Source organism: Diabrotica virgifera, chromosome 8, assembly GCF_917563875.1.
Source record: "Diabrotica virgifera virgifera chromosome 8, PGI_DIABVI_V3a".
NCBI lineage: Eukaryota > Metazoa > Arthropoda > Insecta > Coleoptera > Chrysomelidae > Diabrotica > Diabrotica virgifera.
This window is the reverse complement of record NC_065450.1, coordinates 175,313,960-175,327,755: the sequence shown is the minus strand read 5'-3', so window position 1 is coordinate 175,327,755 and position 13,796 is coordinate 175,313,960. Positions and strand designations below refer to the sequence as shown.

The 13,796-nt window shown below is 31.7% G+C and overlaps 1 protein-coding gene across 1 annotated transcript in view; it reads right to left on the bottom strand.

Moving 5' to 3' along the window:
- Positions 1–10,333: 10,333 nt before the first annotated feature.
- LOC114328909 (uncharacterized) overlaps positions 10,334–13,796 on the bottom strand; it is a 35,614-nt gene continuing 32,151 nt past the window's right edge. The window contains exon 3 of the mRNA XM_028277894.2: positions 10,334–12,269. Coding sequence (XP_028133695.1) covers positions 11,892–12,269 — 378 coding nt within the window. The 3' untranslated portion in view covers positions 10,334–11,891. The remainder of the gene's footprint in view (positions 12,270–13,796) is intronic.

The window sequence follows — 13,796 nt, the reverse complement described above, 5'->3', positions numbered from 1 at the left end:
TCGATTTCAAATGGGAAATGCATTGAAAACATCATTCAATCACTATGTGTTTATAGCTTTGTTTAATAATAAAAAAACTAATTTTTAGCAATGAAAGTAACAAAACCGATATAATTTGACTTGAACTTTCAAATGCGGTAAGCAGAATTGCTATTTTATTTTTCAATCAAAAGTTATTCGGGTTCAAAAATTGCAATTTTTCGATTTTTTGAAAGTTCAACCGCGTTTATGTCGAAAACTATGCATCCTACGAAAAAACTTGTAAAAACATTTTTTGCTTAGAATACAAAAAATACAAAACAATATTTTGTTTTGCGAAAAATCGCTGTTATGTGATTCCTCAAGTTCTTTGTTTATAACAATCTTAGCGACATCCGGATCGACTGTTACCCAAAAAATTCGTGTTCTACGGGTCAAAATACATAAAAAAAACTTGGGTAAGTCCATCTGAATTAAGGAGGCCGTTGTACCCCCACTGCCGACAGGACTAAATGATAAGATATAACGGGTATGATGTATTAACTCTCACTATATCATCCATATTGAAACATGATAGAGCTTGTTTGTAGAGCATTAAAAAATTATGGTGGAACCCAAAATGTAAATTTTACTTTTTATTCTATTGAAAAATTATCGGATATGTTCCTTGAGATGTTTTCCGTAGAAGAGTGGGAAAAAATTGTAAACAAAGTAAAAATTATTTGGGATGATTCCATTTTAAAGGAAACATTATTTAATGCTTTACCGAAATTAAATTACTGAACTCGGGTAAGTGTAATTATTTTCAAACAATCACAATACATTTATTTTACCATTAAGTAATATTGTTAAATAACCATTTAAACTTTACAACTTTTAAATAATTAAATGCAACCGGTTATACAGTAATGATTTTGCAAATCAATGATTCATGCAAACAATATCCAAAGCCCAGGAAGAAATCAGGAAAGTTGTCTTCCTACACACCGATAAGTTTACTGCCAATCCTTTTCAATGTTTTTGAGAAGCTATATGTTAAAAGACTAAAAACAATAATAGACGAAAAGAAGATCATTCCAGATCACCAATTGGGTTCCGAAATAAACACGGGACAATAGAGCAAGTTCATAGAGTGGTAAATCAAATCAATAAGGATTGGAATAGCAAAGTATATTGTTCAGCAGCTTTCCTCGATATATCTCTGGCTTTCGACAAGGTGTGGCATGAAGGATTGCAAGTTAATCTAAAGCAACTGCTGCCCATCCCCATTTTCAATTTCTAAAATCATACCTGATAGATAGGCACTTCCAAATAAGACATGGAATATACAGAGTTGTATCCAATAAATACAGGAGTTCCACAAGGTAGCGTGCTTGGACCGATCCTGTAACTATTGTATACTTACTTTCCGTGTCCGAAACACCAACAACTTTCGTTGTAGTTCCAATGGTTGGCCACATAGATGGCCCTGTCATTTGCTAAAATTAAGTCTTCTTCTGTGCAGGTCTCTCTCATCTCTGTACATGATAGTAGATGCCGGCTGGTCTGAACCGCGCCACAGTCGCAGGTATCGTCCTCCTGGTATCAGCAGTATATACTCGGTTCCTCAAAAGCAAAGTCAGCGTTTGGTGGTTTGTAGATTGACGTTACTGTACAGGAGTTTATCTCCACTGTGAGGATCTCGATGTCATTTTGATCTGTTAGAGATGTGGAAGCTACGTCGGTATCTGCTCTGACGAAGACTTACCATATTGGTCGTGTGGTCTCTCCAGTATAAGCTTCATACCTGGAATCCTTGGTCTGCGGCTTGCAGTACCTCTATGGGTTTCTTGAACCAGTAGAACATCGACACCATGTTCTCTGCACATATTAGATAATAGGTCTTCTTTATCTGCTGATAATCCTTCAATATTAATTGAGGTCGTCATCAAAAATGGCCTTGATAAAGACCGTTTTGATTTTGATTGCATCTGTCTTGTTGATGCACCGGTGTTGAAAGGATTAGCCGACATTACTCGTTTCCAGGGGACGCCCGATTGTATTCACAAATGATCACAATCTACGTGGAGGCTCCTTTCATGTCCCACTATTGTATACTGCAGACGTGCCATCAACACGACTTACCACTGTTGCGACATTTGCTGATGCATCCATTTTGGCGTCCCACACTGATCCATCAGCCTATTGGAACCTGCGAACTAGTCTGAACAAGGTCCAAAACTGGCTAAAAAGATTGCCTATTAAAGCAAATAGATTGAAATTAACACATGTGACGTTAACCCACTGCAGAGAAATGTGTCCTAGCACATGACATGAGAAATGACAACGCACATATTCACTAAGCTGAAGCAACTAGACAGAATAACAAATGTTGAGGTCCTCAGAAAGATGAAAAAGGAAATCATGAATACGATTAAGATAAGAAAGTTACAATATCTCGGCCATGTTATGAGAGGGGATATACAGGGTGTTTGGTAAAGAATGGGCCATAGCTTAACCTCAGATTGCTGAGGTTAAAATAGGCCGATTTAAGCTAACTTACCTTAGTACAAAGTTTATAATAACCGAGATACAGGGAGTCAAAGTTAAACTTTTTTTTTTATTTATTATTGAATATTTCCTGACAGATATGAGATAACAACATAAAATTTGGTATGTGGGGGTTTTTTGGGTCGAGAAAACTAAATTCCCTACCAAAAATTATGTATTGCCCAGAGGGCGCCACATACGCCTTTCAGCACTCATTTATTACGTTCAATTTTTTTTATCCCTCACTCTGTATAATTTTGACATTAAAATTTTTATTCTCCTATTAGTTTTATTTAAAAAAGGTATACTTCTTTCATCTCTCTAAACTCAACCGTTTTCGAGATAAACGCATTTTAAATCTGCGATACACCATCATTTTTAGCATAATATCATTGTAGTTCCACCCGAAAATAACTTAAAACCATAAAATTATTCAAAAATGTATCGCAAAATTCTTCAAATGGAATTTGCGATGCAGTGACATAAATTTGAGAACTGGCACAATTATTTTGGTTTTAAGTTATTTTTCGGGTGGAACTACAATGATATGCTAAAAATGATGGTGTATCGCAGATTAAAATGCGTTTATCTCGAAAACGGTTGAGCTTAGGGAAATGAAAGAAGTATACCTTTTTTAAGTAAAACTAAAAGGAGAATAAAAATTTTAATGTCAAAATTATACAGAGTGAGGGATAAAAAAAATTTAACGTAATTAATGAGTGCTGATATATGTGGCGCCCTCTGGGCAATACATAATTTTTGGTAGGGAATTTAGTTTTCTCGACCCAAAAAACTCCCACATACCAAATTTCATGTTGTTATCTCATACTTTTCAGGAAATATTCAATAATAAATAAAAAAAAAGTTTAACTTTGACACCCTGTATCTCGGTTATTATAAACTTTTTACTAAGATAAGTTAGCTTAAATCGGCCTATTTTAACCTCAGAAACCTGAGGTTAAGCTATGGCCCATTCTTTACCAAACACCCTGTATATGTGTTGCTACAAACCATAATGCAGGGAAAACGAAGTATTGGAAGAAGGCGCATCTCCTGGTTCAACAATCTGAGAAAGTGGTATAATTGCAGTTCCATCGACTTGTTTAGAGCTGCAAGCTCAAAAGTGAAAATAGCTGTGATGATTGCCAATCTCCTTAGAGGAGACGGTACCTAAAGAAGAAGGAAGCAACTTGGCCTCAAACTAAGGAACATGTATTGGCTCATCGGTCGCAGATCAAAACTCTCATTAAACAACAAAATATTATTATACAAAACAATCTTCAAACCTTTGTGGACCTACGACATCCAGCTGTGGAAAATTGCCAGCAACTCCAAAGGCTAAAGCCGGATTTATCTTATAGTCCAGGGCGCGTCTGTTTTGAGATGGACGTTGAAAGGTGACTCAAATTTTTTTACAGAAATTGCTTGAAAATAACTCAAATAATAATATTTGAGTTATCCTCCCACTCAAAATGCTCCGGAACATTGTTTAAATAATCAAAATGTCAAAATATGAAGGAAAAATTCAATTTTTTTATTGGTTTTTTGATTATGACTTTAAAACTATTCATTTCTGAAAAAAGTTGTACTGACATAAAAGTTGCCTAATTAAATTTCCTACAATATAGAATTGGTTAAAAATTTAAAAAATAGTCACCCTTGTTGCAAAATAGCAATAATTGCCAAAAAACCATACAAAAACAAGTACAGTGGAACCTCGATAACTCGGATTAATCGGGACCGCGGCCGATCCGGGTTATCGAAAATCCGGGTTAGCCGGAGAGCATTGTAAAAATTAGTAAAATACGGTATCCTTATAGATAAAGTCCGTTATAATTAAAATAACATGAAATATATATGCACAGTACACATATCTAACTTACCTATTATAGTTGTATATTGTATAGTATAGACAGTATAGAAAGAGTATTGTTCATTTCTAGGTAAAAAAAACTCAGTCAGTTTCGGCTGTGTCAATTTCGTCTGCCATCGGAAGGATGTTATGTTATTTAAGAACAGTGGCTCTTTCATTGTTTAAACTTTAAAAGACCATTGTTCTAAAAATAATTTTTTAAAAGACAGATGAAAATAAATAAAGGAATAAAAGGTGCCTGTTGTTTGCGATAGCCCGATAATGGATAATCTGCTGCCGCCGTGTGCCATGAGTCATCTTTACCGTATAGTTCAAATTACAATACACAAATACCCATTATCTCTCAAATATTATATTATGGTCAAAGCCAAGTTTTATCAATGAAACTCGATATTTTTAAGACATTCCAGAAGCGGCTACAGATAAAATGTTTTTAAGATAATACATACATTTTTATTGTTGAAATGTTTGTCTGATGAAAATCGGTCCGGGTTAGCCGGACTTCCGGGTTATCGGGGGCCGACTTATCGAGGTTCCACTGTATTCGCATTTTACGTTTTTCAACCATTTCTGCTACACTTGGACCTTCATATTTTACCCAGAAAAACTTTATGATATAGTAAAACAACACTGTAAATTTCATTAAGATCGGTTTAATAGATTTTGCAATCCAGCTTTCGCAAAAAAAATCTTTTTTTAATGTTGCAGGACTGAAAATAAAGCAGATAGCAAGTTGAATTTTTTTTTGCTTATAGAAGTGTACTGTACCTTTCATTTGCAGTTTGCAAAATTAAAATCGATTAATTACCACGGCGTCAGGAAATTTTTTAAATAAACATTAATTTTTGGTACTACGCGCAGGACAGCGGTGTTAGATTCACACAAGTTGATGTCTACCAAAATTTCTTCCAATCTTTATCTAATATATTATTTTCTTGCTCTATATTTTGTTGTATTTTAATTCCACAAAAATCAAACTAATTTTATTATTGTTTGTGAAACATTGTTTAAACAATTGCATATGTTTAAAAATAATAAACTTTTATTCTCTAAGTTTAAATATATGAACAAATAAAGTTTTTGCTAAAAAAAGTGTTATTTCAAAGGATAGAGTATGTGTTTTTATTTTGCAATAAACAAATTTATTTATTTATATCGAAATGTAATAAAAATTAAAATGTATCAATCATTATCAAAGGTCATTGGAATGCCCAATCAGAGCAAACTATCCGCTGTCCTGCGCGTAGCACCAATAATTAATGTTTATTAAAAAACATCCTGACGCCGTGGTAACTAATAGATTTTAATTTTGCAAATTGCAAATGAAAGGTACAGTACACTTCTATACGCAAACAAAATTTCAACTTGATATCTGCTTTATTTTCAGTCCTGTAACATTTTGAAAACATGATTTTTTTTGCGAAAGCTGGATTGCAAAATCTATTGAACTGATCTTAATGAAATTTACAGTATTGTTTTACTGTATCAAAAAGTTTTTCTGGGTGAAATATGAAGGTTCACTTAGTACACTTAGTGAAATACACTTAGGACCTTCATATTTTACCCAGAAAAACTTTATGATACAGTAAAACAATACTGTAAATTTCATTAAGATCGGTTCAATATAGTTTGCAAAATAAATTTTGCAATCCAGCTTTCGCAAAAGAAATCATTTTTTCAAAATGTTACAGGACTGAAAATAAAGCAGATAGCAGGTTGACATTTTTTTTGCTTATAGAAGTATACTGTACCGTTTATTTGCAATTTGCAAAACTAAAATCTATTAACTATCACGGCATCAGGAATTTGTTTAACTAAACATTAATTATTGGTGCTACGCGCAGGACAGCGGATAGTTTGCTCTGATTGGGCATTCCAATGACCTTTAATAATGATTGATACATTTTACTTTTTATTACATTTCGATATAAATAAATAAATTTGTTTATTGCAAAATAAAAACATTATACTCTATCCTTTGAAATAACACTTTTTTAGCAAAAACTTTATTTGTTCATATATTTTAACTTAGAGAATAAAAGTTTATTATTTTTAAACATATGCAATTGTTTAAATAATATTTCACAAACAATAATAAAATTAGTTTGATTTTTGTGTAATTAAAATACAACAAAATAATATAGAGTAAGAAAATAATATATTAGATAAAGATTAGAAGAAATTTTGGTGGAAATCAATTTGTGTGAATCGAACACCGCTGTACTGCGCGTAGCACCAAAAATTAATGTTTATTTAAAAAATTTCCTGACGCCGTGGTAATTAATCGATTTTAATTTTGCAAATTGCAAATGAAAGGTACAATACACTTCTATAAGCAAAAAAAATTCAACTTGCTATCTGCTTTATTTTCAGTCCTGTAACATTTAAAAAAATGAATTTTTTTTTGCGAAAGCTGGATTGCAAAATTTATTTTGGAATATCTCTTAAACCGATCTTAATAAAATTTACAGTGTTGTTTTACTATATCATAATGTTTTTCTGGGTAAAATATGAAACTCCTAAGTCTAGCATAAATGGTAGAAAAACGTAAAATGCGAATACTTGTTTTTGTATAGTTTTCTTTCGCAATTATTGCTATTTTGCAACAAGGATGACTTTTTAAATTTTTAACCAATTCTATATTGTAGGAAATTTAATTACGCAACTTTCATGTCAGTACAACTTTTCTCTGAAATGAATAGTTTTAAAGTTATAATCAAAAAACCAATAAAAAAATCGAATTTTTCCTTCTTATTTTGACATTTTGATTATTTAAACAATGTTGCGGACCATTTTGAGTGGGAGGATAACTCAAATATTATTATTTGAAAAAAATCAATGGGAAAATCCCAATAGTTGGCTGTATACCATAGTTTAAAAAACCAATACAGAAGTAAAAACTTCGAGATGTATTCTGGTATAAAATCGTTTATTTAAAAACTATAAAATGTCATCGATTGCAGAACGTTTTCGTTCTAAACAGAACATCTTCAGTGCCTAGAATGAAGTATTTCCACGTTAGATTAAAGCAAAAGGTTAAAAATGTGACTGTTAAAATGAAAAAAGTGTGGGAATACTTACATCCTGCCGAGTATTTTGAAACTAGCACACCGTAAATAGTGTTAACATCATCATATATGGTTTACATAATGTAATATGTTAAAATGTTATGACTACAAGTCGATGTTAATGGATAAAGTGGAACACATGCTAAAAGGGTGCCATGGTTCCCTGCTCGAAGATACTAGGTACTTGCCAATTCAATGGGCACAGACCAACTGAGAAATTATGAAGTGGATTTACAATTTGACAAGGGTGACATGACATGACAAGATAAAGCCAATTTTTGGTTAAAGTTTCATTTGATTTTGGATTTTTTAATAAAATGCGGAGGTTTGTCTGCAAAAATAATTTAAATTATTTGAATAATAAAATCTACTGTAAAGTTTAAATTAGCAACTCTCTATTCCAGAATAACTTATAGATTCATTAAATTTAATGCAGATATATTACGTGGTTTAAGTTGTGACGTCATCGGATGTGAAATGACGAGTTGAAAGTTAAGTTTGTGGAAACAAGGAAATACACTACATAGTAAGATAATTAGACTTGCATGGAAAAACAAAGCTAAACAAGCCGAGAAAACCAGAATTTAAGAGTGTTTTTATGTGATGAAATGTTGGTTGCCTAACAAGGCAAGCAGACAACAGGTTGAAGGTAAATGGTAGAATATTGCGAGAAAACAGTATATATACAAAAGGTGGCTATATGTTGTGTTAAATTTATTATTATACTATTGTAATGAATAATTATGTCTGTTAAAAGTTGGAAAATAGTTGTTAACAAAATTAAATAACTAAAGATTACTGTTAGTGAGGTAGATATATGTGTGAAGGATATGATTGTATATAGTATTGTGAAATGAATGAGAGTATGTAATAAAATAATAAAATTAAACTATGTGACATAAAGTCTAATTCATCTTTATGTAGTTTTGAAAGGACTGAATGAATTGGAAGTAATGTATCTTGATAGTCTACCAACGTGGAATAGTGAATAAAATAATTAGAATGAGAGCTACCAATATAGGTCAAATTGTGGGTTGGTGTCAGTATGCAAAGAAGAATCTAAATTGAATGAGTATATGAAATAGAAAAGTATGAGATTGATTTCTATTGGTGATAGTGGAGTAAATAGACTGAACTAAATGATATATATTTAAGTGCACAAACTTTATGAACGTATGTGATTGTAACTGAAATCAAACAAATGCAAAATGTGAAAAAATTTTTATTTTAAATTGGGATAAATGGATATTGGAAGTTGCCTGATATGAATGGAAATGAAAAGATAGATGAAAAAAGAAGAATAGTGAATGCAATAAAACTTATGAAAGAAGTTTGACTGAATGGGTCGTAATGGATATAGGTGTGCAGTATCCTATTGTTAAGTAAAGTCTAAGAATCTAAAAAGAAAGCAGTGACAGAATGTTACTAAGTAAGGAAAGTGATATATATGACAGACCAGAGTGATTGGATGTATGGTGTTTTTTATTATTGTAAGCGGAGATGAGAGAAAATGAGTAAGTAACATAACAGGCAACAGGATAAGTGAGTGTGAAGAACATTCCAAAGAGACAATAAACCAGACCGATTTAAGGATTAATAATAATAAGAGGCATTTAAATAAATTATGAAAGAAATGGTGAGATGAGATATAGAGGACCTGAAAAAGAGACAGAGACACAAGGTCAAACCAGAAATGACTAGGAGTGGAGAAAAATATGAAGGATAGGAAAATAGAAGAATCAAAACTGTGTGAGGGATGGGATAGTGGGGGAGGCAGCAATGAAGTTGAAAAGAAATGCAAGTTGAGATATGTGTTAATGGGTGATTAGTATGGAAAGAGAAGACTGTTATAAACTAGTGGAGTAGTGGAAAAAGAGGGGGAGGGGGAAATGGAGAATAGGAGTATAGGGTTAGGGGGGTGAGAGGAAAAATGAGAGAAAACTAGGGTTGGATTAAGGGAATAGTTGTCGATGGATAGGAGTGAAAGGACGATTTAAAGTTGTTTGACGATTAACGCAATTGGGGCTGGTCCTCATGTCTCTGGAAATCTCAAGGTCCTCGTACAAATCCAGGCGTAGATTGTTTCTGTCTTGGATGTTATGAATTAATTTAACACCATCAGGGATGTCGAGATGATGATTATTAACTTTCAAATGATGGGAAAAGGCTGATGTAGTGTCTCTTTTAGAATGTTCAGCAGATCTGGTTGAGAGTGATCTGTAAGTCCTGCCGATGTAAGAGGCATCACAATCAGAACAAGTCAGTCTATAAACACCACTACGATTCATATAGTGTATTGTATCCTTAGTACTTGGCAAGTACCTAGTATCTTCGAGCAGGGAACCATGGCACCCTTTTAGCATGTGTTCCACTTTATCCATTAACATCGACTTGTAGTCATAACATTTTAACATATTACATTATGTAAACCATATATGATGATGTTAACACTATTTACGGTGTGCTAGTTTCAAAATACTCGGCAGGATGTAAGTATTCCCACACTTTTTTCATTTTAACAGTCACATTTTTAACCTTTTGCTTTAATCTAACGTGGAAATACTTCATTCTAGGCACTGAAGATGTTCTGTTTAGAACGAAAACGTTCTGCAATCGATGACATTTTATAGTTTTTAAATAAACGATTTTATACCAGAATACATCTCGAAGTTTTTACTTCTGTATTGGATTATTATTTGAGTTATTTTCAAGCAATTTCTGCAAAAAAAGTTTGAGTCACCTCTCAACGTCCATCTCAAAACAAATGCGCCCTGGACTAAATCGGTATGATTTCTACGCATGTTTGCGCATTTTAGATTTTGATCGCGTTCTGTGGTGACTTTTAATCTTGTTACAATAGAGGGTTTTAATGGAAACAAATATATCCAGACCTGTTAAATGCATTTATTTAACTTTTAAGTTACAATAAACCATAAACATTTAACATTGTGTTGTAGATAAATCTAGGCAAACTTAACTAACCAAGTTAAAAACCGACAGGCATTCCAAGCAAAATATATATGTTGCGATGGTTTATATAAATATTAATTAATAAAAATCTCTTTTACACAGTCTTAAAATAAAAATGAAGTACACGACTTGATAACAAAAATAATATTTGAAAAAATAAAAATTTCAAGCAAAAATAATCTACTGAAGAATGTATCTAATAAATATGGAATGAATAATATAAAGATAAAAAATTTCGTACGTTAGATGATACTAGCACAAATACTTTTATATTAAAAAATCTAATAGGACATCTACAAATAATATGCAATAGTCTAAGATACAATATAAGGTCGACCTGCACCGATTCGTTTAATGAATAAAAATTATTTGATATGTAATATGGTATGTTAAAAATTATAAAAAACAATGGGTGCCCCCATTATATCCCCAAACAGTGGGATATAATTTTGTTCTGACTATAATTAATTAATAATTAAAAATCATAACTTTTTTTTATAGATAAAAAAAAATTTTGGCCCTGGCAATAATTTTTTTTAGATTTTTGGATCATTCGAAACAAAAAAGGTATTTTGTAATTTTTCTTAAGTTGGTCGTTTTTGAGTTAAAAACAACTTAAAGCTGAAAAAAGATCGAAGTAAAAAATATCATTTTTGAAATTACGAAGTACCTAAATTCAAGTTCAAACCTTATTCCATCAGTTCTTGATAAGTATTTTGGACCAATTTTAATTTAAAACATGGTTTTTTAGTTCATGCAGCCCGATCGCCCGTCTTCCCATAAGGAATCTTCCTCAGTAGCAAGTAAAACAATATATTTTAGAATAAAACCTTCTAAACAACAATTCTTATCGGGACATGGTAGAAGGTTTGAACTTGAATTTAGGTTCTTGATGATTACAAAAATAATATTTTTTACTTGTGTTTTGAGCCTTAAAAATCATCATTTTTCGTTTTTTTTTTTTAAATTTTTTAATTGTTTATAAATCGAAAAAGATCAATTTAAGAGAAACATTACAAAATACCTTTTTTTTTGAATGATCCAAAAAATCTAAAATAATATCTGTCAGGGCCGAATTTTTTTTATTTATAAAAAAATAGTCATTTTTAATTATTATAATAGTCTGGACAAAATTGTATCGGGCACCCCTTGTTTTTTTTTTATAATTGTTAACATATCAAATAATTTTTCTCCGTTAAACAGATCGATGCAGGTCGACCATATATCGGATCCCCTCCTACAAGTAATTTTGAACAGAAGGATATTTCGTTGAAAATACTAACATTTTTAATGAAACTCTACCGCAACGATGTATAATTTCATTCAAAGTGTGTACAAAACGATGCATCTTTCTCTGTTAACAAAAAAACAAATTTTTTTCGACGAGAACGTAAAAGAACAATCTGGCAAATTTCATTTGCCACATTTATTTAGTTGTCGTCAAATAAAGTTATCTTTAACACTCAAAAACTTCATTTTTCCTTTGTATTCAGAGCACGCGTATTCAACGTGGTCGTCGTGACTATATTTTCATTTAGCGGCCCTAAATCCGGATCCAACCTCATTCTCTTCTTAGGAGGGTCTTCCGCGTGTGTAAAATCATCTATGTCCGGCTCTATAAAACCCTTCTTCTGGAATCCCCCATAATCCGCAGCACCAAACATGTCCTTCTTGTCCTTAGAGAGGTACCCCTTGACAGATTCCATGATCTTGCCGAAGAAGCCCAGAGAGTCTTTAGTCTCTGGCTGGATACTCTCGAACTTTCTACCCATATCTTCAAGGATCTTTGAGATCTCTTGTTCGGTGGAGTTATCCATGTCCATCTCATCGAGTTTTCCGTCAAAGTCCTCCTAAAAACAAAGAAGAAATATTTCAATAAGGAAATACTTTTTTCAGAAAATTACAAAACTATGAAATTATGGTAAAAATAGCACACATACGTGATGAACTAGATTAGTACGATTTTAATTCTTTGTTGAAATGAATTGAAATCTTTATTGAACTACGGAACCCTAATATTTTACAATAATTGCTACAAGTAATACATAATATGTACTGGGCCACAATGTAACAAGTGAGATAGAAAGGATAGAAACAAATGCCGAAATTGAAGAAGAGTTAAAGGAGGAAATGTAGGCAGATACATAAAACCTTTTCGCTTAAAATGGATAGGATATAAATACACAGAAACGCCCACACTCGGATATGTTGAGAAGAATAACTAACTGCCCTGGACTACTCAGCAAGCTATAAATGGCATAGAGGAGTGATCCACCTCACCCAAGAATAAGATTTTGAACGCCAGGACGTTAGCTTCAATCCCTAGGGAGTATAATGATTAATTAATTAATGAATACTTGCATTGTTAAAAACACTACATAAAATTAATAAAAGTTGTACAATAGCAAATAATCTTAAAGTAAAAAAAAACAAATTTTACATGAGATTTGTGACATATAAGATGGCTATGATTTATGACATATAATTTATGACTATATTTATGACATATAATCATTTAATTAACTAATGAGTTTTTTCTAAAAAGTAAAAATATTTTAAAATAAAAATAAATATTAAATATTCTTGGAGAATATTTAATAGTCTGGTAGCATATTAAAGTCAATAAAACTTGAAAAAATGAGATTTCATTGAACTACACCTATTGGTTATATGTATCTGGTTGAATGATCTAGTGAAATGCTCATGCAGATCTGAATTAAAATAAACAAATTCATCAAAATAAGATAGAGACAGATCATTTAGGATTTTACATATAAAAGTCATTGACACAGAAGTCGTTGCCACTCTAAAGTACTCAGTCCTAGTTAAAATCGGTGTTAGTCCCCTACAATGTAAAATCATGCACATTCCTTGATTTTAGAGCTTTTGCAATTGAGAAATTTGATTCACATTAAAAAGATGTATGATCGAAGCACAACAATCAAAATTTCAAAATGTGGTTGGATTATAATTTTCAAAATGTGGTTGGTAGGCTATACACTGTTATTTTGGATTACACAGATTTGGAAACCGATTTCAAAAAATATACCTAACAAATGTCTTTTTACGGTTGTCCCAATGCAAGTGCAATCCTACCAAGTAGTATGTCAATTCCTACGATTAAAAATTCAATCGGCTAATACTTAGCTAATTACTTAAATCTCAAAAACAGTTTTAAAAAAATATGAATTACATACATTATGTTGAAATTCTAAAATTTTCAAAATTTGTTAAACATTATTCATTACTCATTTGGTAATTATTAAAATACAAACACAACAAAAGTTGTAGGTATATTCATGATAAATTAAAACAAACAGAGCTATAATTATTGCAATTCTAAAAATATAAACTAAACTAATATTTATATAATTTGT